Consider the following 21,253-nt stretch of genomic DNA (forward strand, 5'->3'; position numbering starts at 1 on the left):
ATGTCAGCCGTTGTGTAGGTTCCCTTTACAGATTATCTTGTACCATATGGTATAAGATGAGGGTGACCTAAGCCAACAACGCCCCAACAATTTCCGACATGTTTTAATGGTTGGAGCTGTTGTAGGCTTAGGGGCATTGTTGTACCTCAGTGCGCAGTCCCCTAACCACGAGAAAAGAAAAGAACTAGGAGATGACGATTCAAAGAAGCGTGAACCTTCGAAGAAGCATCTGTTTGTGAATCCCAAAATCAAGGATCTTCGGCTTGCGCCCTCCCCAGCACCAGTTTTTAGACCAGCCAATTACCTAGCTATTGAAGACGGGAAGGTGGATGCTGCAGCACTCAAGAAGAAAAAAGGAGAAGGTCCTCTGCCATACAACTTTCTCACTTGGAACCAAAAAATGAGGACAAAGGGGATCCAGAAAATGAGAACAACAACAATGAGGAAAACCAAGATTGAAGCAGCTGGGAATACTGAATTAGAATGTTCGTTTTGTTGGTCTGGAAATACTAAATTTACATAACAAGTTGGTTTGGGTGGTCGTTTTGGCTGCTGTTATTTGTTGTTTTGAATTTGGATGTTCATTTTGTTGTTTCTAGAAGGGTTATGGAGACATTTCGCTATAATATGCTGGTATAGTTTCTTGTTCTTTTGTTTTGTTGCATAAACATTTGATGGTTAATGCTTGTCCTTTGGGCATTTGTTCAAGTTAGCGAATTTTGTTGTGGTTTGTCGGTGCAGGGCTTTTTGTACACAAAAAACATAAGTAAACCCACAAAAAGCCCCTAACCATTCTACAAAAGTAACCAAAAAGCCCTGCACCAACAAACCACAACAAGATCCGCTAACTTGAACAATTCCCCAAAGGACAAGCATTGTCCATCAAATGTTTATGCAACAAAACAAAAGAACAAGAAACTATACCAGCATATTACTGCGAAACGTCTTTAGAACCCTTTCTAGAAACAACAAAATGAACATCCAAATTCAAAACAACAAATACGGGCAGCCGAAACGACCGCTCAGACCAACTTGTTATGTAAATTCAGTATTTCCAGACCAACAAAACGAACATCCAAATTCAGTATTCTCAGTAGCTTCAATCTTGGTTTTCCTCGTTATTGTTGTTCTCATTTTCTGGCTCCCCGTTGTCCTTATTTTTTGGTTCCAAGTGAGGAAGTCGTACAGCTTAGGACCCTTCTCCTTTTTTTTCTTCCTTAGTGTTGCAGCATCCACAGATTCCCTCGCCTTCCCATCTTCAATAGCTAGGTAATTGGCTGGTTTAAAACCCGGTGCTGAGAAGGGAGCAGGTAAGAGATCCTTGATTTTGGGATTCACAAACAAATACTTCTTCGGAGGTTCACGCTTCTTCGAATCGTCATCTCCTGGTTGGTTAGGGGACTGCGCACTGAGGTACAGCAATGCCCCTAAGCCTACAACAGCCCCAACCATTAAAATATGTCGGAAATGGTTAGGGCATTGTTGGCTTAGGTCACCCTCAAGGTACAAGATGATTTGTGAAGGGAACGTGCACAACAGTTGACATTATTTTAAAAATGTAAGGTGGAATGGAAACAATACACTAAACCAAAATACCACTCACAACTTAGCATCGGAAGGGTTTTGGTTATCTCGGTGAAGTAATTCTTTGACAAATCCCTGTCCTCACCACTAAAAACATCAAAAGCAATGCAAAACTACTAAATAACATCAGAACCATTGAGTTGAAATAACATACACTTCTCTTAAATTCTCTAGCCAGACAAGTACATCACCAACAGGTCCAGATAACATAATGTGGCTGACATTCCTGAAAGAAAGAAAGAAAAACCCAAAAAAAAAAAAAAAAAAAAACAGATTCAGATTATGACTCAATAACCGAGAAGTAAACCAGTAAATTAAATAGGCAGTCATGTGAAATCAGTATGACATGCAACCATAAATTATATACTACGCCAAACACTATAACACGTCAAGTTGAGAACAAAAGAAACTTACAATCTGTTAAGATTCCTTAAGGTCGCAATGGAACTCGGCAGATCTCCAGTAAATTTGTTATATGGCAAATCATAAGCAAGTCAGATGGGCATTGTTTCTTGCATTTCAGACTTTTTCATATGATCATTAAGCAACCAGTTCATGCAGTGGTACTTTCCTTGACAGAAGATCAAAAGTTTTTATCGTTTTGTGTAATGAGACTCAACTTAAGATTCAAATCAAACATTGAAAAAGTATCTACTTCAAATCTGAAAGGTGTAGAAGAAGCATACAGTTGTCTTAAATTCCGCAGACCAGTAAATGCATCCCCAGTAGGTCCGGATAACAAATTATGGCTTAGATTCCTAAAATAAAGGAGCATTTCAGTTTATGGCTAATCATGATCCAAAACCAGTAATAGACTCGATTAGGCAACAGTCAGGGAATATTGAATTCACAAATATTGAAGATAGAGAGACAAGGAGTAGGGGATGTTTTCCACCACATTGTTGCATGCCAGATTTCTGCATAGAATCCTTAAAATTATCGAAAAAGCAATGGTTCAGACTATGAAGTTTTCTGCAACAATGTTAAGGTGATCAAAGAAACATTTTGTACATAATATAGTGAATGGAAGAGTTGCATTACATACAGGTATATCACAGGGGAAACAACACATGAAACTCCATCCCATGACTTTTCACAAGGATCCCCACCATCCGATTGCCACCCCTTTAGCACCAGTGGGTTGTTAAGGACCCGGTAAAAATCATGAAGTGCCGTGACTGCAATGCACAGAGTACAATTAAAATGTAAAACATAATCATCTTGAAGCTAATTCAATTCTAATTTTAGAACAAATCTTTCTTGACCACCGAAGTCGAGCGGATGGAAAGAACCACAAGACTTACTATTGTTTTGGGTTTGTTAATTTTCTGTTTGGTTCGCTAGAAAATTTAGCTTAAGTACCATAACTCTACTCATGATTTTGTTAGCACCCAAAAAGGAAACTGAACCGAAACCAGAAATTATAGACAGAAAAAAAAAAAAAAACTAATTGAACCATTATTTCGAATTTTTTGTGACCATTAGGGTTGGGCACGATGCGATTCCACCCCTAAATTGAAACCGGAACCGAAACCAGAAAATATCAACAGTTCAGTTTGGTGTGGTTCCGCTTAAATTTATTACTAGAACCGTATGATTAGGTCTACACCGATTCTGATTTGGTTCTTACCGGTTTACGGTTCCGAATACTAAATTATTTGAACCCCAAATCATCATGCATTTAAATACATCTTTTAAAACTGATTATATAAAGTTGTATACCACATATATCATTTTTAATGCAAATGTCTTTGGTCAGTGGCACCAAGTCAACCAAAAGAGACAATTAAAAGAAATATGCATTGGTCAGTCAACAAACAAAAAAATCATGAACTCAAGTAGCATTAGTCTCCTGATATTGGCAGCAGTAGCAATAGCAGCAAGAAAAAAGAAATATTCAAATAGCATTAAAGGAAATATGCATTGGTCTCTTGATATTGGCAGCAACAAGAAGCAAAAACAAAAATCCAAATGTCATTGGCAATGGCAGATTCTTTTTTAAACAGCAGCTTTTGTAAACAATCAAACAACATTTAATCAAATCAAATAACTTATTTCAGAGAGCAAACAAAATCAAACAACTTCTTATTTCAGAGAGCAAGCAAACAACATACATCAAACAACAAGCTTACAATTCAAATTAATAAGGAAGGTGCTATAAAACTAAAGTTACATACATACCATCAATAGTAAAAGGTGATGAGTTATGATTGAATAGTTTCTGAAGCCCCAATGCTAGATGTGCCACCATTCATTTTTTCTAGAACATGTAAAAAATCAAGAATTCATTAGAAAATAAGAAAGTAAGCACACATACATCAACACCTTGTATTCTCTCATCCGCGTCAAACACCAACCCACCCCTCTCCCTTCCCTCCCCTTCTAAGTTTCAATCCAATTTTCAATACAAACAACAAATCCATTCACACATATACTAAATTATAGAAATATAGATTCACACATAAGGTGTGGGCATTGTCCTTAACAACCCATGTGATTTTGATTGTCCTTAACGTTGTGTTACCAACGTTGGTTTATAAAATCCCAACCCTTGAAAACCCAACACACCCGCATGGTATTAAAACAAGCTTTTATCTTTAACACATGCCACATGGCATGCTCTTAATGGATGCAAGTTAAAACTTTGTGGTCTTTCCCACACATTAGCTTTTTGATTTCTAAAATATCATAAGCCGCTTTACTTCTCCAAAATCCCCAACTTCAGTTTTCTCCGTTGCATCCTCCATAGCCACTCCATTAAATTTCTTTTAAGATTCCTAGTTTCCTATGCAGCTTTGTTGGTATTCTGAGCATGTCGGCCCCGCCTACGGGTTGAGGGTAAACCCTGCCCAATCCACCCAATGTCCAGCCCTACCCTTTAATTCTTGGCAAAAATAATGGATGCTCTTATTGATTACCAACATATGGTAGTTTTAAGTGATACTATTACAATTTAGGCTGCACATCACTCAACACGAGCTAACCTCACAAGAATACAGTAGTACAACAAAAAAAAAAGTGTAAATTTTAATTTAGCCCAAGAGAAAATGGAAAACTAGTAGAACTCAGTCATATTCCTAATCTCAAATATGAGAAAAGATAGAGAAAATACCAAGGAGGGAGGACGGAGGACAAAGCGTTGTGAGCTGTCGCGGATGGGGGATGATGATGGTCATCATAGAGAGCTGATGTTGTGGTATGCCCGAGGAATCGCTGATGTTTTTAGATGAGAGACCATGAGTGAGGTGGTCGATTGAGTGAAAAAGAATGAAAGTTTAAAAGTGTGAAATGGGGGATGTGAGGAAGTAAGTGAGGTGAGGGTGAGATGGGTGAGCCCTAATTGGGATGGGATCCACTGTTTTGCAACTTGGTAAAACTAATTTTTCAACCTATTATACCATGACATGTGTGTGTATATATGTATATATATACATACTTTATTTATTTATTATTAATAAAACGGTTCGGTTCGATTCCGGCCAGTTCTTGTTTATTTGAAATCGGAATCGAAACCGGTTTGAACCGGTTCAGTTCGATTTTTTACTCAAAGTTGACTTTTTCGGTCGACATAGTTCTTTTTGGTTTTTTTTTTATACGGTTCGTTGCGGTTTTGCGATTTCCACCCCTAGTGACCACATCACTCTGACAGCACAAAGACCTACTTTTTCTACAGTATCTAAAACGTCAAGTCGTTTTCCAGAAACGACGGTTCTATTTATTTTCCCGCCAAATTTCCTACAGTATCTAAATTTCCTGACCTTTCCGTTTGGTATAATCCTTGGAAAACTAACATTAAAAGTCTATTTACCTGAAATTAAAAAAAATTAACCATTTTAGTCTGATCGGCCCGAATAACAGAGAGTTCACAAGTTCAGATTCTATCCTTTCTCAAATTTTCCTCCACTTTCTCGGTAACCAAACAGGAGATCATGTACCCCAAAACAACGAACTTCATCAAATGCAGCAATCAATCGTAAAGCAAATAGTCAGAGAAACGTGAAAGAAGTAAAAGTAAATTTTCTTTCGTTTTCCCGCATTTTCTCGGCAACCAAACGGAGTGGAAAGTGTGAAGAAAAAACAGTAAAATTGACCGAAACGTAATCAAGATTACATTTTTGAGAGAAGAAAACGACGTCGGAGCTCGGGTTAGATGAACTTTGGAGGAAGCAACGGGCACGGAGAGAGAGAGTGCTGTGGAGGTTGCGGACAATAAGATAGAGAGAGGAGAGAGGGAGAGAAGAATATGTCGTAACAAGTCAAAAAGCTGGAGTCCACGTAGGAACAATGCCGTTTCGTCTCGTTTCTTTGCGGGGCCACTTCTCGGCGTTTGTTCGACTTCTTCTCGATTTCATAACCTAGAGTCTCCTGAAGAGTTTTTCATCTTTCTCCGTGTGTTTGATTTATTTTTTGTGTTGGTTGTTTTCGATTTACTGATGGATTTTGTATTTAAATTTTCTTTTTATAATTTTGGGGGTTTTGTTTGTGTGCTCGGATGCTATGTGTGGCTGTCTGATTTCATTATTTTTTTGCTTTCAGGAAACGCTGGTGTTCTAATTTTGGGGTTTTTGCTGAAGTATATAGTTTGTTGAAACATTTAGTTTTTAATATATTAACAGTTTTGCAGGGTCAATTTTGTGTTAGTTTTGTTACCAACTTGTTTTATTTCTTTTATTTTTTAGGTTTCGATCTCCTTCTATTTGAGTGGTATACTGGTATACAATTTATTGTTCTAAATTCACAATCTTACACTCACAGATTTCGCCGCTCAACCTATACTTGGTAATCAGTTCGAAGTTGGACTATTTTAACCCTTTCAGTTTTTAGACTCTATAGTGTTATATCCAATGTTTTATTTTGATTCTACATTCATTTTGATTTTACTTTTGACTTTCATTCCACGTTCATTTTGATTGAGTTGTTTTAAGGACTTTGCGGAAGGACTCCCTTTGGAATTGCCGAATACTGTTGTTTGTCAGGTGGATGCCTTGGAAGCAGAGTTAATTGCTACTAAAAAGGTGTAGAAGCTTAGCTAGACCGTAACTATCATGAAGAAGTAAATAACTATAAAAGTAGTTTCATTATGGTCTATAGTCATCTGCCACACCTTTGCATGACTCTTATGATCGTATCTACCTTTGAAATTGAATTTGGGATTTGATTATTTCAATTAGTTTCTCTGGTTTATATTTCAAGGTCAGCCGGTTTTGTATTTAGCATCAATTAATTGTTTTTTTCTTGGTGAGTACCTAAATGTTTACACTTTCAATTTAACAGAAAAGGATAAATTGAGACAAACTTGGAACCTAATAAATCAATATTAGCAAACCAATAAACTTATTTCGTGACTATCACAATATAGTTTCAATATTCTACTTTTTGCTTACAATTATGTTCTCTCTAGGACGTTAAGGTACATTTTTGGTTTTTAAGTTTCACCGCCAAATACCAATTGTTTGATTGTGTTTTCTAACCTCTCTATTCTCAATAATGTTAATGTTTTGTGATACCAGCCAGCTTGTGGTAAGCCTTTCTTTTTTTTATTGCTTTCATTTGTTTATATGTGAATCAATAACTTTGTTTACAAATAATGAATGTTGCAATTGATGATAAATTGATTCCTTGTTTAAAAACTTGAACTCTAGATATGTGCAAAATATCCATAACTTGAACTCAACCTATGGACCTCAAATCTCGGTGCGTCTTCCATCATTTCTCCAATCTCACTATATTTGGAACTATTACACTTGCAATCATATTAATTCTTTAGAAACAATATTTATATTTCTCTGTAACCTGTTAATTTTGAAATATATTATCGTTTCCTTGTTGGTACATGAAAATGAAAATATAAAAATACAACCGGTTTAAGAAGCTAATCTCTTTTTACGTTCTTGGTTGTCTACAATAATTTTTAGTTATGTGAACCAGAAATCATGTATGATTTAACTTGCAAAGTTTCTCTTATCACCCCTCTGGATAGTTTCGTGAACGAAAATAAGCATGTCTCTGTTTGTCTTTGAGTTTTACTTTGATTGAAAGTCGGAACAATATCAACACAAGCAAAAAAATCCCTTTCTCTACAAAAAAAGCAGTTGTCACTGGTAATCCAAGCAAGATGAAAAAAAATATGATTAAAGTAAATAATAAACCTTATATAATTTCTTTCTAATCTTCGAATAATTATTGTTGTGTAATCATGATAGCACGACTGGTGCGGCTTGAATGAATCTGTACCAGGGCATTATGGTGGCTCTGCAGCTCACAAAATTGTATGTTCTTATTTTATTCTTAGGTTAGAGCATGCATATATTATCAGTTGCTAGATGTCATGATCAATCCCTATATTCTAATGTGAAGTAAAAAAGGAAGGAACACTCTATAACTCTAATCAGATGTCTACTGAAAAGAAAAACAAATCACATTACAGACCAATATGTGTTAAAATTGTGGTGAAATAAAAAGATGAATACAAGTTACAACGGTTCTGATAGAGATGACCCATGACAACAAAATGGTCAGGCGGAGTCATTTAATGGTTGTCAAGGTTAGTGAATAAGAGTATATCCTGTATCTGGCAAAAACACTAAGATCCGATACACTATCAATCTCATATGACAGGAGAAATAAAAGCTTTAGAAGGCTCTCCTTTTTTTTTTTAGTAAAACTAATGAAAAGGTCTCGAAAACTTTGAGTTTTAATGATAAGGACAAAATAAAGAGTAAAGTGAATAACACCAGGATTGACTTTTTAGTGTAAAAATGTGATTTTTCGTTAAAGTGAACAGTACCGAGATATTTTCGTTAAAATCCCCTTTTTTTTCTTCAATTTGTTTTTCAATTCAATTGTCAATGCTATTTGCTTTTTACTAACGTATGTTTTTTGTTTTTAATAGTATACGAACATAAAAAAGCCTCCAAACCTCCAAAGAAACCAGCAAGATTCTTTAAAAAAAATCACAAGAGAGAAACTCTGCAGGTTTTGAAAATCGCTGTGAGCAGAGTCACTGAGCTGCTCAGGTTCCTTTCCTCCTTCAACAAAAAATCCAGGTATTTTTTTTCCACATTTTACGCTTCTCAGATTCAATCTTTGAGATTTCCAAATTTTCGAGCTTTCAATTTTGTGTGGGGTTGAGAATTTGGATTAATTCTATGATGTTTTAAATTATTCTTGATTGATTGGGTTTAGGGGGAGGGAGGGGAAGGAGCAGAGGGAAGCGGAAGAGAAGAGGCTGAAGATGGAGGAAGGAGAGTGGAGAGAAGAGAGAGAAACAGGCTGGGTCTTGCCTGGGGTTTTGTATGGAGTTTTGTTGGGGTTTTGTTTGAATTTGGCGAATTACCATTGATAGATAGCATAACTCCTACGCACATTTTTATTCATATTCCTTTTCTCTCATCTCTTATTAGTTTTTTTTTTTCCTTTTTTGTACTCTCCTGGACTGTAACAAAGTGGTAAATTGCTAACGGATCCCCTCATGATCCTTTGTTGGATTTGGATTCTGGAAGGAAAAGTCTTTTGACACAGAACATTTGGTTTATGTTCATGAAAGCAACCATAACCAATTTGGCGATTATTGCTCCCTGCTTGTGTTCTTTGTGATTTTATTATTTAATAATATCATGCATCCATGATAAATTTTTTCTAGCCTCCCCCAACCCAATGCCAAACAAAGTTTTGTATATTTTTACAATGATGTAATCTGGAAGGTATCCTAAAATTCAACAATATTGCTTTTATTAATCGTTTGGTTGCTCTTAAATTGCAGCATTTGTGTTGAGTATTTTGGGGTTTTTTTCCCCCTTATTTGTTGTTGGAAACACTGTTCTACTCATGCTAATTTTGATGACAAGAAATTATGTTAAACTGCAGGACTAACTATATATAAAACAAGACATAGTATACCATAATACATATGTGTACATGTAATTGAAGAGGACTGTATACATTATAATGAGTCTTTAGTGATTGCACAAATTCATGGTTTTTTCACCCTTTTCAGAAGCAGTTGATTCAGTTGGATACGATTCTGTTGAAGCTGAAAATCTTTGGATGACAGTTTTAGTTTTAAGATCATTGACCTCCATTTCTTATGCACGGTCAATAAGTATACAATGCGTGAAGGCAACCTAGCTGTTATTGCTCCTCCTTGCGACCTTATATTATCTGCACTCAAAATATGTTGTGCAGCATATTTTCTGTTTCATTTTGTCAACATATGCACTGTTGCACTGTTTAAAATATCTGCACTCAACATATGCAGTATTTATATGCAGTGGAGTGGATTAGAATTACCTCGTTTTGAAAAACAATTTCAAAATTTAAAGTGTGGTTTTGCATTTTATTAGTTAGGTGGCAGCCAGGTTGGAGAGGTAGTGGGAGAAGAAATGTATTGCCACTGAAGAAAATTGTCTAGCTTTCTATAAATCACATATATGACAGATCAGAAGGTAATGATTTTTACACTCAAATTGTCTGTTATAGTGTATCTCTTGATTCTCCTCCAATCTATTCAATCCAAAACCAAATTCAATTAAGATATTGTATGAAAGTATGGTTTATTTTATTCTCTTCTAAATTGGAAGAATTTTTTTGTTTTTGGGTGAGTTCAAATCAAAGAAAGTTTTTTGTCTATCTTATTTTCTTTTTATTAATTTTTCTTTTCTATGAATAATATTAGTAAGACCGCTTTGGTAAGCAAATTTCGATTATATAGGCATGGTTGCTTACAAGACAAAAGATATGTTCTTTGCTTTATGATTTCTAGGCTTTTAGATTAGAAATGTTAGCTTCTAGCACCATGACATATGGTCAAGTACAAGATTGGGGTAATGACACTTTATAAAATCTGGGTTTGTAATAAGTAACTTTTTCTTCGTTCTATATCATAGCACTATGGATTCAAATTGCATTGGGTGTTGTTTATGGTGTTGTACTCTCCATGGATATTTTGGAGGCGTTGCGTGATTTATTGCATCTAGGTTGCCCTTGCTCATGGAGATCTTTGTGATGGTAAGCTATTAATCTCTGAGATCTGTTTCTTTTTGTTTATTTCACATGTGTGGCTATTTATTGAAATTTGATATGCCAAGGACTGGAGTTGGTCACGGTTTTTAGGTTAAAATTGAATCATCCATGATTTTGAAAATATTGAATTCTGATCAAACCTATAAGGATGGATGCATAGGTTATACATGCAGATTGTCACATTATTGTAGTTCTCAATTGATTTATGGAAGGTAGTCTTAACTCTTCGTCTATGTACCAATTTTCTTATGTTAGTGCTCAAGCAGAAATTATAGAGGTCCTTATTCATTGGAGATTTGAAGAGTAAAACTTAGCAGTGCGGTACCACTGGAAGTGGTAATTACTAATCAGGTTTCTACTCTTTTTTCCACATACTTTGGTTCAAAATCAATATCATTTGAATGATGAAACATTAAGGGGGGTGTATTCAATTAGGATTTTGAGGGATTTTAATTCTTTTAATGAATCTAGGGGTATTCAATCAGGAATTTAAGTGATTCTCTGAAATTCAATGTGTATTCAATCAGGATTTTAAGATAGTTTATGAAAATCCTTAGAAATCCGGGTGTATTCAATTAGAATTTTAAAGAAGTTTATAACATTCCAGGTGTATTCAATTAGAATTTGATTTTAAAGAATTTGAGAAAGTTGAGGAATTAGAGGGAATTGGAGAGATTTCGTAGTGTATTTTGAGCATTCACAAATCTCACCTCCCCCCAAGAGATTTCGAGGGAATTGAATCAAAATTTTACATGGAATCTCTACAAATCAATTAAACTCCATAAAAATCCATGGATTTATAAATCCATTAAAATCTCTCAAATTCTCAATTGAATACACCCTCCTAAGTTAGCATCTCAAGTGAACGGTATTTACCACTTCCCTTTTAAATGAATTTTAAGATCAGTTGCAATCTATGTTTGTTTAACAATGTTATATCATTCATTATATAGTTTCACAAAGATCATGCATAATCCTTGATGAACTTAGTTTGGTTTTCCTTTGTTTAGGGATAGAGTGAGTGAATCACAGTTCGACCAAGTCTTGAATGATGAATTGAGGCAGATCATTGAGGTCTCTCTGTCAAGTTAAATTTTCATTCTACTTTTTATTTGTAATGCTCATTTCTTCACTCATGAATTTGCATAAGATTAAATAAATTTTCAATCCCACAACAACGCGCGGGCACTGTTGCTAGTGCTAACTATAAAACCATCTCCAGTTTACTCTCTATAGGCTCTCCGCCACTTTATATTTTTTGCACAATATTTTATCATGTTGACACGAGAATGGTGCCAAAAACATAAGGTAGCAGAGAGTTCATGGAGAGTCTCATTTTTTAGAGAATCTCCTTAGCATTTTCCTCCCTAATTGGAGGTCGCCTATTTGATCTAGTAAGGGGAGGTAAAGGTCACAAAGAAACGTTCTTGGAATCTCATTTTGTTGCTTTAGCATTCGCATCCCACTCGCAAGAGAAATGAAGAATTCATAATTGCACTGCTATTGTTTGTAACAAGTGTGTGAGTGACCCCTGCAAGTGTACTGAGAAGTGATGCATTCATTCTCTCATTTGGAGTTGGAGAGCATTCGAAGCATCAGATATTTAATCTAATATCTTATTTTCCTTATTTTTATTTTTGGGAAAATTACATAAAACTACCTCAATTATTGGGTCATTAACAGTTTCATACCTTGTCTTTAAAAAGTTTCAATGTTATACCTTATCTTTGAATTTGTTGCAATGTCATACCTTCCGTCAGTTGTCTGTCAATTCTTCTATTAAATGCTGACGTGGCTTGAGAAGCGGAATCAAGTGTGGGGCTTTGGCCTTGGAGTTTGTTGGGCAGATGTACCAGGAATTATTACTGAGCACCGAGGTATTTCTAGGGAAGTGAAGTATCTTCGGGAAGCTTATGAAGCTCAGAAACAAGGCAATGCTACTGCGAAAGAAAAAATGACTCGTATGATGCATGAGGCAAATAAGAAAGCGGAAAAGATGAAAAAAGAGCAAGAATAAAGCATACAAAGGCTTAGGGCAGAACAAGAGGAAAGTTTGAGGTTAGCAAAGGTGCAAATGGTTGAGCAATTGAAAGCCATGTTGGCATATGTGGGCATCAACATTGGTTCATTTGGAGTGGGTGCTTTACAAAGTACTTCAACTCAGCAGCAAGGGTGTGGAAGCTCACACGTTCAGATTTCAACGCTTTTTAAAGGTGGAAATGACAAGAATATGCAGTGTGGACCTCCAGTTTCTAATGCTATGATGCATGAGGACTGCCAAAGTGAGAATATTGGTTAGTTGTCATCAAGCAGCCCTTGTAGATGTGTATTTTGTTTATATATTGCTGGTTTAACCATTATAACGTTTGAATTGGGATACAAGGTTGGATATGTTATATTTTGTTGTATATAGAGAATCCCTGGTATATCCAGCATAGGATAACATGTATTTTTTGTTTAACATTTGGATGGGTTGTATTGTTAGGTTGCATGAATCGGTCATAGCCAAGAACATGGGTTATGTAATATATTAGCTTCACTATTTTAGTGCTAATGTTGATTTATGTTTATTATGTAATGGATGATTTGTAAGTTCCTAAAATTTGGTGGAAATTAGGTCCTGTGAGCACGCCTGATGATTTCTATATTTAAATAAAAATATCCAATTGTGTCACACTTTTACAATTGTACTGGAGCTTTATTTATTTATTAAAATATAATAGAATGGCACAATTTTAAAGTTGTGGGGCCTTTTCTTTAACATTTATACAGCAATCTAAGCCGTTAAAATAGCAATTGTGCCCATCTTACACCATACATTCAATAACCTTTATTGTGAGACACAAAAAGGGTTGTATTTGTGCTTAGCCTTTGGGCACAAAACAACATATTGTGTGCTATCAGCAATGGTGACGCCCATAGAGAGCACATATACAAATTTAGTTTCTGCACTGTTGCTATTGGTCTATGAGCACAATTGTTGGTGCTTTTTGGCCTCAAAGGGCACATATAATTTATTGTGTACAGTGGCCATTTTTGTTGTAGTGTAAATGATAGGGTTGAGATTGGGTTGGGTTTGGACGGGTGTTTTTTCTTCATTTTAACCGGCCCGATCGGATTTGAAATCGAATTGAACATGGGTGAATTCGGATTGACCCACCCAAGTTGTATTCCTATTGGGAAGCTTCCATGATTGAAGAAATAGCAGCTATCCAAGCTATCAATACTTGGACCCTTGTCCCACCTTCTCCCTCCAATAACATCATCAGTTGCAAATGGGTTTATGGTTAAATGTAAACTCAATGGCAGTCTGAACAGAAATAAAGCTTGACTTATTGCCAAAGACTTTCTTCAACAACATGACATTAATTATTATGAACCTTTTCTCCTTTTGCTTATTAATGGTAATTGTGTAAATGACTCAGTCGGATAATACTTAAGAGTTAGTTTGTTGAGGTAGTTGAGGTTTGTAGTTTATTTGTTAAGAGTGCTTGGTAATTACATGTGTAAATAAGTTGTATATAAACAACTATCTTGTAATCTTATTATTAAATTTTCAATGAAAGATACACTTTTCAATATGGTATCATCCGCCTCTGTCTAAAGACTGGATCCAAAATCCACATTTCCTTCCTTTTTCTCTTCGTCTTCGCTGTTAAGCTTCGTCACTAAGCTTCCTCTATCTTAAATCTCTCTGATACTTCTCCTATTTCTTCAATTACGATCCAAAACAATGGATCTATGGTGCTAATTAAGCTGCCAAGGGTGAATACTCTTGACAAACGATAATACAAGCAGTTTGCTCGATAAATTTTAAACAAGCTCAATCTATCATTATGTTAGATATTCGGCTTGGCCCGATAAGTTAACATCCTTTGATCTTGTTTGCAAATACTTTTAAAATGGCTGAAAGTTTTTTTGGTGAAAATGTTTTGGTACCAATTATTAGCAAAAATGTAAGTGAATCTTGAAAAAACATTTCACATGCTTTTGAAACCCAAAATATTTTGCCTAAAAATGCTTTCAAACATTTTAAAAGTACTTTCAAACGAGACATTTAGGGCTGGTTTGATATTGGTGTGCTTTGAAAAAAAACTGCTTCTGCTATGCTGTGAGAATAAGCTCATTTTTGCTGCTTCACGTTTTCAGCTTTTTTTTCACAAAAAACTGTGAAAATAAGCTGTTTTTAAGTATTTAACAAACATCTTTTTTAGCTCAACTTGTTTTTTTATACCTATTTTTTATAAAAGCAAACCAGTACTTACCAACTATTAAATACAAGAGCCAGGAGGGGCAAAATGGTCAGTGCAAGTAATGATAATCTGGTGTGACAAGGTGCAGATGGCTAAACTTTCATTTCCTTCCATTTGTATTTACTCTGAGGTTGTCTTTGTTCCTCTGTTCGTAGTGAGAACTGAGTAGAAATCGCCCACTTCTTATTTTCCCCTCGAAGGTAATTTACATTTTCTGAGGAGGAATCAAATCCTCCTCGATCTTTTTTTTTTTTACAAATTTAGGGTTTCGGCTTGTTGATTAGTTTGTTTTTTTATTGATGATTGGATCGTCGTCTTCGGCGTTAGAATTTGCTCTAATTTTGGTGACAATTTTCACGAGATATTTGGGCTTTTGGTGAATTTGAGTTTAATTGCATCTGTATCGATGGGGTTTGAAAGAACTAAAATTTGGGATTTATTTGTGCAAGTTTTGATGTTACGGGGTTGAATTTTTTTTTTTCTTTCTCCAAATGCTTAGTATGCTAATGTGGATGAATTTTGTTAAGAAATGAAAAATGTGATAGCAGTAGTGATAAATTTGTAAGATTTGAACCCAGTAAAGCTTAAATTTTGAATACCGATAGCGGAAAATGAAATGTAGTTTCTTCTTTCTCTTCCGTTGTGTACGCTGAAAGATCGCCTATCAGAAAAAGGGCAAACGGGGGGTGAGTGCTGATATCTGTGTCGCTTGCAGGTTTTGTTTGTACCAGTTTAGTAGACAGTCATGGACTCCTTGGACCCGGCAGAGCGTAGGTATTTGGAGGATGAGGATACTCCTCTGATGAAGACACTTAAGGGTGCGACAAATGGATTTGTAACTGGAACTATCTTTGGGACCATAGTTGCTACTTGGTATGATGTGCCTCGTGTTGAGAGAAATGTCGCTCTTCCTGGGCTGATAAGGACCCTGAGGATGATGGGAAACTACGGGGTTACATTTGCTGCAATTGGGGGAGTGTACATTGGCGTTGAACAGCTTGTGCAAAATTATCGGATGAAGAGAGACTTTATCAATGGAGCTGTCGGTGGTTTTGTTGCTGGGTCTACTATTCTAGGTTACAGAGGTGAGGATTTCTTGTAATCCTTGATTTCTTACTTGAACTTTGTATTCCTTCTATCATGAGTGGTAATCTGTAGTAACATGATCTTATAATGTTTGGTATTTCTACAAACCAAATTGGATTTTAGTTTCCAAAAAAGGGTTTAGTTTTTACGGGATAGATTTCTTGTCAGTGTTCATTAAGAAAGTAGGTATCACCTTATGACTTATGAGGTTTTCTTTCGTTGAATAATTTCATTAGTTAAAAATGGTAATGGTAATATGTGTTTCAGTTGTGTATGTGTGTTTTGGTGTACGGTAGATGTATGGAATATGGATAGATATTTAAAAATGGTAATGGTAATATGTGTTTTGGTTGTGTATAGTTTTTGAACTAATGTTCTGAGAGAGAGTGAGTAACTAGATTGTCAAGCTTTAGGATTGTTCAAGGAAAGAAACCTTTTTGAAATGAGTTTTCACCTTCACGTGAACCTAATTAGTTGGCCTACAATTAGTACATTTCTTCTTATCCTTAAATTTTTCATCCTTAATAAATAAAATCTGACTTTAGGATAACAGCACCTTTGATTACACAAATGGTAATAGATTGAAGTGCATTGAATGGCTAAGTTTAGCTATGCTAATAAGCTTTGAACTTGGTGTTCCAATGAACAATGATACTCTCTTCGTCTCTCGTATGCCAGAGCTAGTTTGAGACCTCATGTGCAAAGTTTTATGTTGATTAGTATATGAATTTAAGAGGCTGTTGATCCTGTCCCTAAAGTTTGAAGAGAATACATCACTTTATGTTCTAATTAGAAGCAGAGTAAGTACTTGGGAATTTGCAATCCACCAAGATGGATCTATGAACAAAGCATCCCCGTGTCTGAAAACCACACTATAAGCGTTTCTCATATACTTTCAGCTCATACAGAAATGCATAATTGACACGTAGTTCTCCATGCACATGACCAAACTTGCACTTGATTTTCTAATCCTTGTTTACTGCGTTTGTGTGCGTGCTTCCCAATTATTTTTTCCACTCAATGGCCGCTGCAAGCATTATTGTTTTGATTTGTATACGTATTGATTAGTGATTCAGTACTATTATTTCACGGGGGAAATAAATTGGGACTTTGGACTCTCCATTCCTAGTTGATATTTTTGCTAGCGGGTACTTGTTCTCAATTACATTAATCATTTGCTGTCAGGAAAGAGCATTTCAACTGCAATTTCTGCTGGAGCAGCCCTGGCAGTCACTTCGTCGCTCATTGATGCTGGGGGCCAGACCACGAGAATTGATAATGGCAAGGAGTACTATCCTTACACCACCAAGAAAAGATCCACATCCGATTCATAAACTTAACTGATGAAAAGGTGAACACTTGTTTCTTGAATTGGCTGTATTTCCAGAGATGCAATCATACTCTCAGTTCGCTTTCTCTGATGTCCAAATTTATGTTTTTGACCTTGAATGGATGTCTTGAATAAGTTTTCTATTTCGTGCTGTTGAAATGTTACGAAAATATATATCATTTTGTACACGAGTTTTTCAATATTTAGACTGGTTTTTATTCCGGTTCTTGCGAGTTAGTAAAAATCGCAACGAGAATATAACATGTTTACACTATGATTCCTAGCTTTTAGTGAATATCTCAACGCCTCATTCAAATTTCGTTCCTTTCGTTCCAAGCTCGTGTTTAAATAAACACATCATATCATTTTACTAAACCCCTTTTAATTTTCCGAACAAGTGTTTACTTGTGTGTGCAAAAGAGTCGCTTTTGTAATTGCAATGCATTATAGAATGTGAGATATCGGTTCATATCCTTTGACTTTGAAAAAATGCTTCTATAAGTCTTTCCGGAAGAGTATATTGTCGTGGCAAAACCACCAGGTGGTTGCCTTTTTGAAAGAAAAAAAAAAAATCAGACGCTTGCAACATACTGTGATCAAAACCTAATACTCATTAAATAGGACAACCGCAAGGTCATGTAACATGTACTATTAGCTTCTCAAAAGAGTGCGAATGCAATGTCATTACATTCTCGAATGTTGTTTAAACGTACAAAATTAACCGCAATGTCATTTCATTTTAATACAAGTTAGCTTTGTCCAGTGGCAGATCCAGGATTTTAATATCGGATGGTCCTAATATAAAGCTAAAAAAATTAGATGAAAATAACATTGAAACATTAAACGATCAACTACAACTTTTTATTCTTAATCTTAATATAAACAACAATTTGATGCAACCCTTTTTTTAGCAAGATCACTAATCCCTTACAATTGAGAAAAGTCACTTATTAAATGCATTGAATGAATATAAATATCAAGTTAATCTTAAAATGTATGGGTATGTGAAGGCTGAAGTAGAGATCGGAGAAGAGATGGTGGCCTTCCGTTGGGTGGGGTGGGAATATTAGGGAACGGGGATTAGGGACTAGGGAGTTAATTTGGGTGGAGTGGAATTGTTTGAAAGTCGAACCCTTTTTGTTTTTTTTTTTGTTTGTTTTAATAAAAAATGGTGAGGCTCTCAGCCTCCCGCGTGACCTAGGATGGTGTTCTCAAACAATACATCAATACTCACTGTTTTACTTAAAGCTCCACGTGACATCGTGACCTAGGATAGTAGGATGCCGTTTAAAAAGTAAATAGTCTTCTTCTTCTCTTCTTCTGGTTTGGCAGAAAGCCAGAATATTTGTGCAGCTACTGCTCTTCCCCTCCACCACTGCCTAGACTTGTGGTCCTTGGAAGTCCTCACAGCCAATTATCTGAGCTTTTGGGTGGTCCCGGGACCACCCAGGTCCCTTAATAGATCCGCCCCTGGCTTTGTCATTGTACGTGGAGCTCACTTGTATTATCTAGTACTTCAATAGTATGATCAGTTTTATATGTCTAAACAACATTACTCGATTGGTGCTAAGCTTTGTTGAGTTGTAAAATTAATTGAAAGGCGTGAGGAGACAAAGGAAGAAATGGTCCGAATGCTCTTACTCATGGAGACTCAAATGGAAAAGGAAGATGCAGCATACCTTTTAGAGCAAGAAATGTTCGAGTTTGAGGGAATGAAGGAGGACCTCAACAAATATACTCCAAGGAGGAAGAATTCTTCCCTTATAACTTATAAGTAAGCAAAAATTATAAGACCCCATGCCACAAGGAATGTTTTTTATTCATCTAATGATCAAAATAATGATCCACCCAGACCAAGTCCACCACCAAGTCAACCAAATCCCTATGAATGTATTAGTAATTGTTGTAATTTTTATTTGCTAATGTCTATTGTTTTAATTTTTTTTATATAGTATTTGACACACCCCGACCTAGATCAAGGCATGCTGGCCGTCACGTCAGAGTGACGTAGCCATGTGTACAGTGCGGAAGCGATAATGATAAGAATTACATGGATAATTGAAAACCAAATTACTAGAGTGCACTACTAAACAGAAAGTGATAGGAGTTAGTTAAAACAGTAAACACTCATAATCAGAGCATAAAGTCTAGGTGCAATCCAGTATGACAAGTACTAGTTATACAGTACCAGGAATGTCCTACTATTAATTAAATGAGTCAGAACAGCCGACGCCCTCGAGCCACCAACAACAAGCTTACTTAAAATCTGGAGGGGCGCAAAACAGAAAACGTGAGTGGGCCAAAACAAATGTTTTACAAAACCATTTCATTTACCAACATAACTAACCCCTCGCTGTAAAACATGTATAATTTCCCAAAATCAAGATATAAGCATATATATATATATATATATATATATATATATATATATATATATATATATATATATATATATATATCTGAAATCATATCAAGTCGGTTCATGCTTCACATAATCATATTCATATGTATGTCATGCCAAAATATAACAAAGTAAACAATCCAGGTAAAAATAATTTCATAGAAATATGATATGTTAGCCAGAATTCCTGTGGTAGTCTGTACGGCTGAATTCATAGCTCAAACTCAATCTAGCCGGAGTCACTATTATGACCTATACGGCAATATACTGCACATAAGTCGGAACCACTGAAAAGGGGTCTGTACGACAAGATTTGGTGAAATATAATTATGCTCAATTCTATTCTCTCATAATAGCTGGGTGATAATTCGCTAGTCACCTATGAGTCGGAACCATAAATAAGGTCTGTACAACAAGACTATGCACTTAAGTTGGATCCAATATGAGCATATAGTGCGGGAGGTGATGTAAATAAACAAGCATGTACTTCATATCTCTGGCTAATTCATAATCACCCTAGGTGCAGTTTTATGAGCTCAACATTACTCAATCACATATCACATTATCGATGATTCACATAACCAAACATAACTTACATGTGCCTCCACAGCACCACATTTATATATATATGCAATCATGAAATGCATATTCAAAATATAAAAGCATTTGGCATATTATTTCAAAGCATACTTTTCTTAAAATGCAATTCTGGGAAATATATCAAGTATATAAATATATACTGAAAACAAAAACCCACTCACTGATATGTTGACGGGTCGTAACCCCTGAGTCGCCCCTGGATACGCTCGTCCTCGGGATAAGTCTCACCTATATGCGAATTAACTATAAAAACGTTATTTGAAAGCTCATAGACAAAACTAGCTAATAACTTCTCATACATTGCTCAAAATGGGTATATGAATATACCACAGTGATCTACACAACCTCAGGATCATCCCCATATTTTTAGAAATAGTTTTGGACCTCCCACGCACCGCCATGCGCCGGCGGGTGCACGGCAAGACACGCTACCACGCGCAGGGAATCCTGACAGATTCCCTAACTGCCGTTAGGAATATTCCTCGGAATATTCCGTTAAAACCCAACGGAAACCGTCCAAACTAACTGACACTGTGAGAATATTCCGTCAAACTTGACGGAATATTCTTCCATCTCCTACCTCCAGCTCCGGCAACTGTCGCCGGCGCCGGAAACTGGGCAATTTTTCAAACTCCTTAATCTCGCTCATTTCTTCACCATTTTTCATGCAATTTATACCAAAATGAAGCTAGGGACATCTACAATCATGTTATACCATTTCAAAGCACAGCAATACCAAACCAGCCCTAAGTTTGGCTGGAGTCTTTCTACTAAGTGCGTCCGCCACCGCATTTGCACGACCAGAGTGATACTCAATCGTGCAATCATAGTCACTAAGTAACTTAATCCACTTCCGATGTCGAAGATTAAGATCTCTCTGAGTAAACAAATACTGAAGACTCTTATGATCTGTAAAGATTTTACATTTCTCACCATAAAGATAATGTCTCCAAATCTTCAAAGCAAAGATGATAGTTG

The 21,253-nt window shown here is 35.9% G+C and overlaps 2 protein-coding genes and 2 long non-coding RNA genes across 5 annotated transcripts; 3 read left to right on the plus strand and 1 right to left on the minus strand.

Moving 5' to 3' along the window:
• Nucleotides 1–1,781: 1,781 nt before the first annotated feature.
• On the minus strand, nt 1,782–4,836 carry LOC139190243 (protein STRUBBELIG-RECEPTOR FAMILY 4-like). 2 transcript variants are annotated; one of them, XM_070810201.1, is made up of 6 exons: nt 4,697–4,836; nt 3,766–3,844; nt 2,630–2,762; nt 2,271–2,342; nt 1,999–2,041; nt 1,782–1,810 (listed from the first exon to the last, which is right to left on the minus strand). In XM_070810201.1, the coding sequence occupies exons 2-5, from the start codon at nt 3,833–3,835 to the stop codon at nt 2,005–2,007; spliced, it is 312 nt and encodes a 103-aa protein (XP_070666302.1). In that variant the 5' UTR covers nt 3,836–3,844; nt 4,697–4,836; the 3' UTR covers nt 1,782–1,810; nt 1,999–2,004. The 2 variants fall into 2 exon arrangements, with proteins under 2 accessions (XP_070666302.1, XP_070666303.1); XM_070810202.1 differs by lacking the exon at nt 1,782–1,810 and having other exon boundaries at nt 2,006–2,150.
• A 3,594-nt stretch (nt 4,837–8,430) lies between these two features.
• On the plus strand, nt 8,431–9,154 carry LOC139190244 (uncharacterized). The gene is made up of 2 exons (XR_011574337.1): nt 8,431–8,630; nt 8,770–9,154. It is a non-coding gene; the product is annotated as an uncharacterized lncRNA (long non-coding RNA).
• A 713-nt stretch (nt 9,155–9,867) lies between these two features.
• On the plus strand, nt 9,868–13,183 carry LOC108172146 (uncharacterized). The gene is made up of 4 exons (XR_011574336.1): nt 9,868–10,028; nt 10,470–10,590; nt 10,861–11,026; nt 11,455–13,183. It is a non-coding gene; the product is annotated as an uncharacterized lncRNA (long non-coding RNA).
• A 1,722-nt stretch (nt 13,184–14,905) lies between these two features.
• On the plus strand, nt 14,906–17,476 carry LOC103424502 (outer envelope pore protein 16-3, chloroplastic/mitochondrial-like). Its single transcript, XM_008362584.4, has 3 exons — nt 14,906–15,058; nt 15,574–15,943; nt 17,130–17,476. Exons 2-3 carry the CDS (start codon nt 15,604–15,606, stop codon nt 17,276–17,278), a joined length of 489 nt encoding a protein of 162 aa, XP_008360806.1. The 5' UTR covers nt 14,906–15,058; nt 15,574–15,603; the 3' UTR covers nt 17,279–17,476.
• Nucleotides 17,477–21,253: the final 3,777 nt, after the last annotated feature.

This window comes from Malus domestica, chromosome 12, assembly GCF_042453785.1.
Source record: "Malus domestica chromosome 12, GDT2T_hap1".
In the NCBI taxonomy this organism is placed as follows: domain Eukaryota; kingdom Viridiplantae; phylum Streptophyta; class Magnoliopsida; order Rosales; family Rosaceae; genus Malus; species Malus domestica.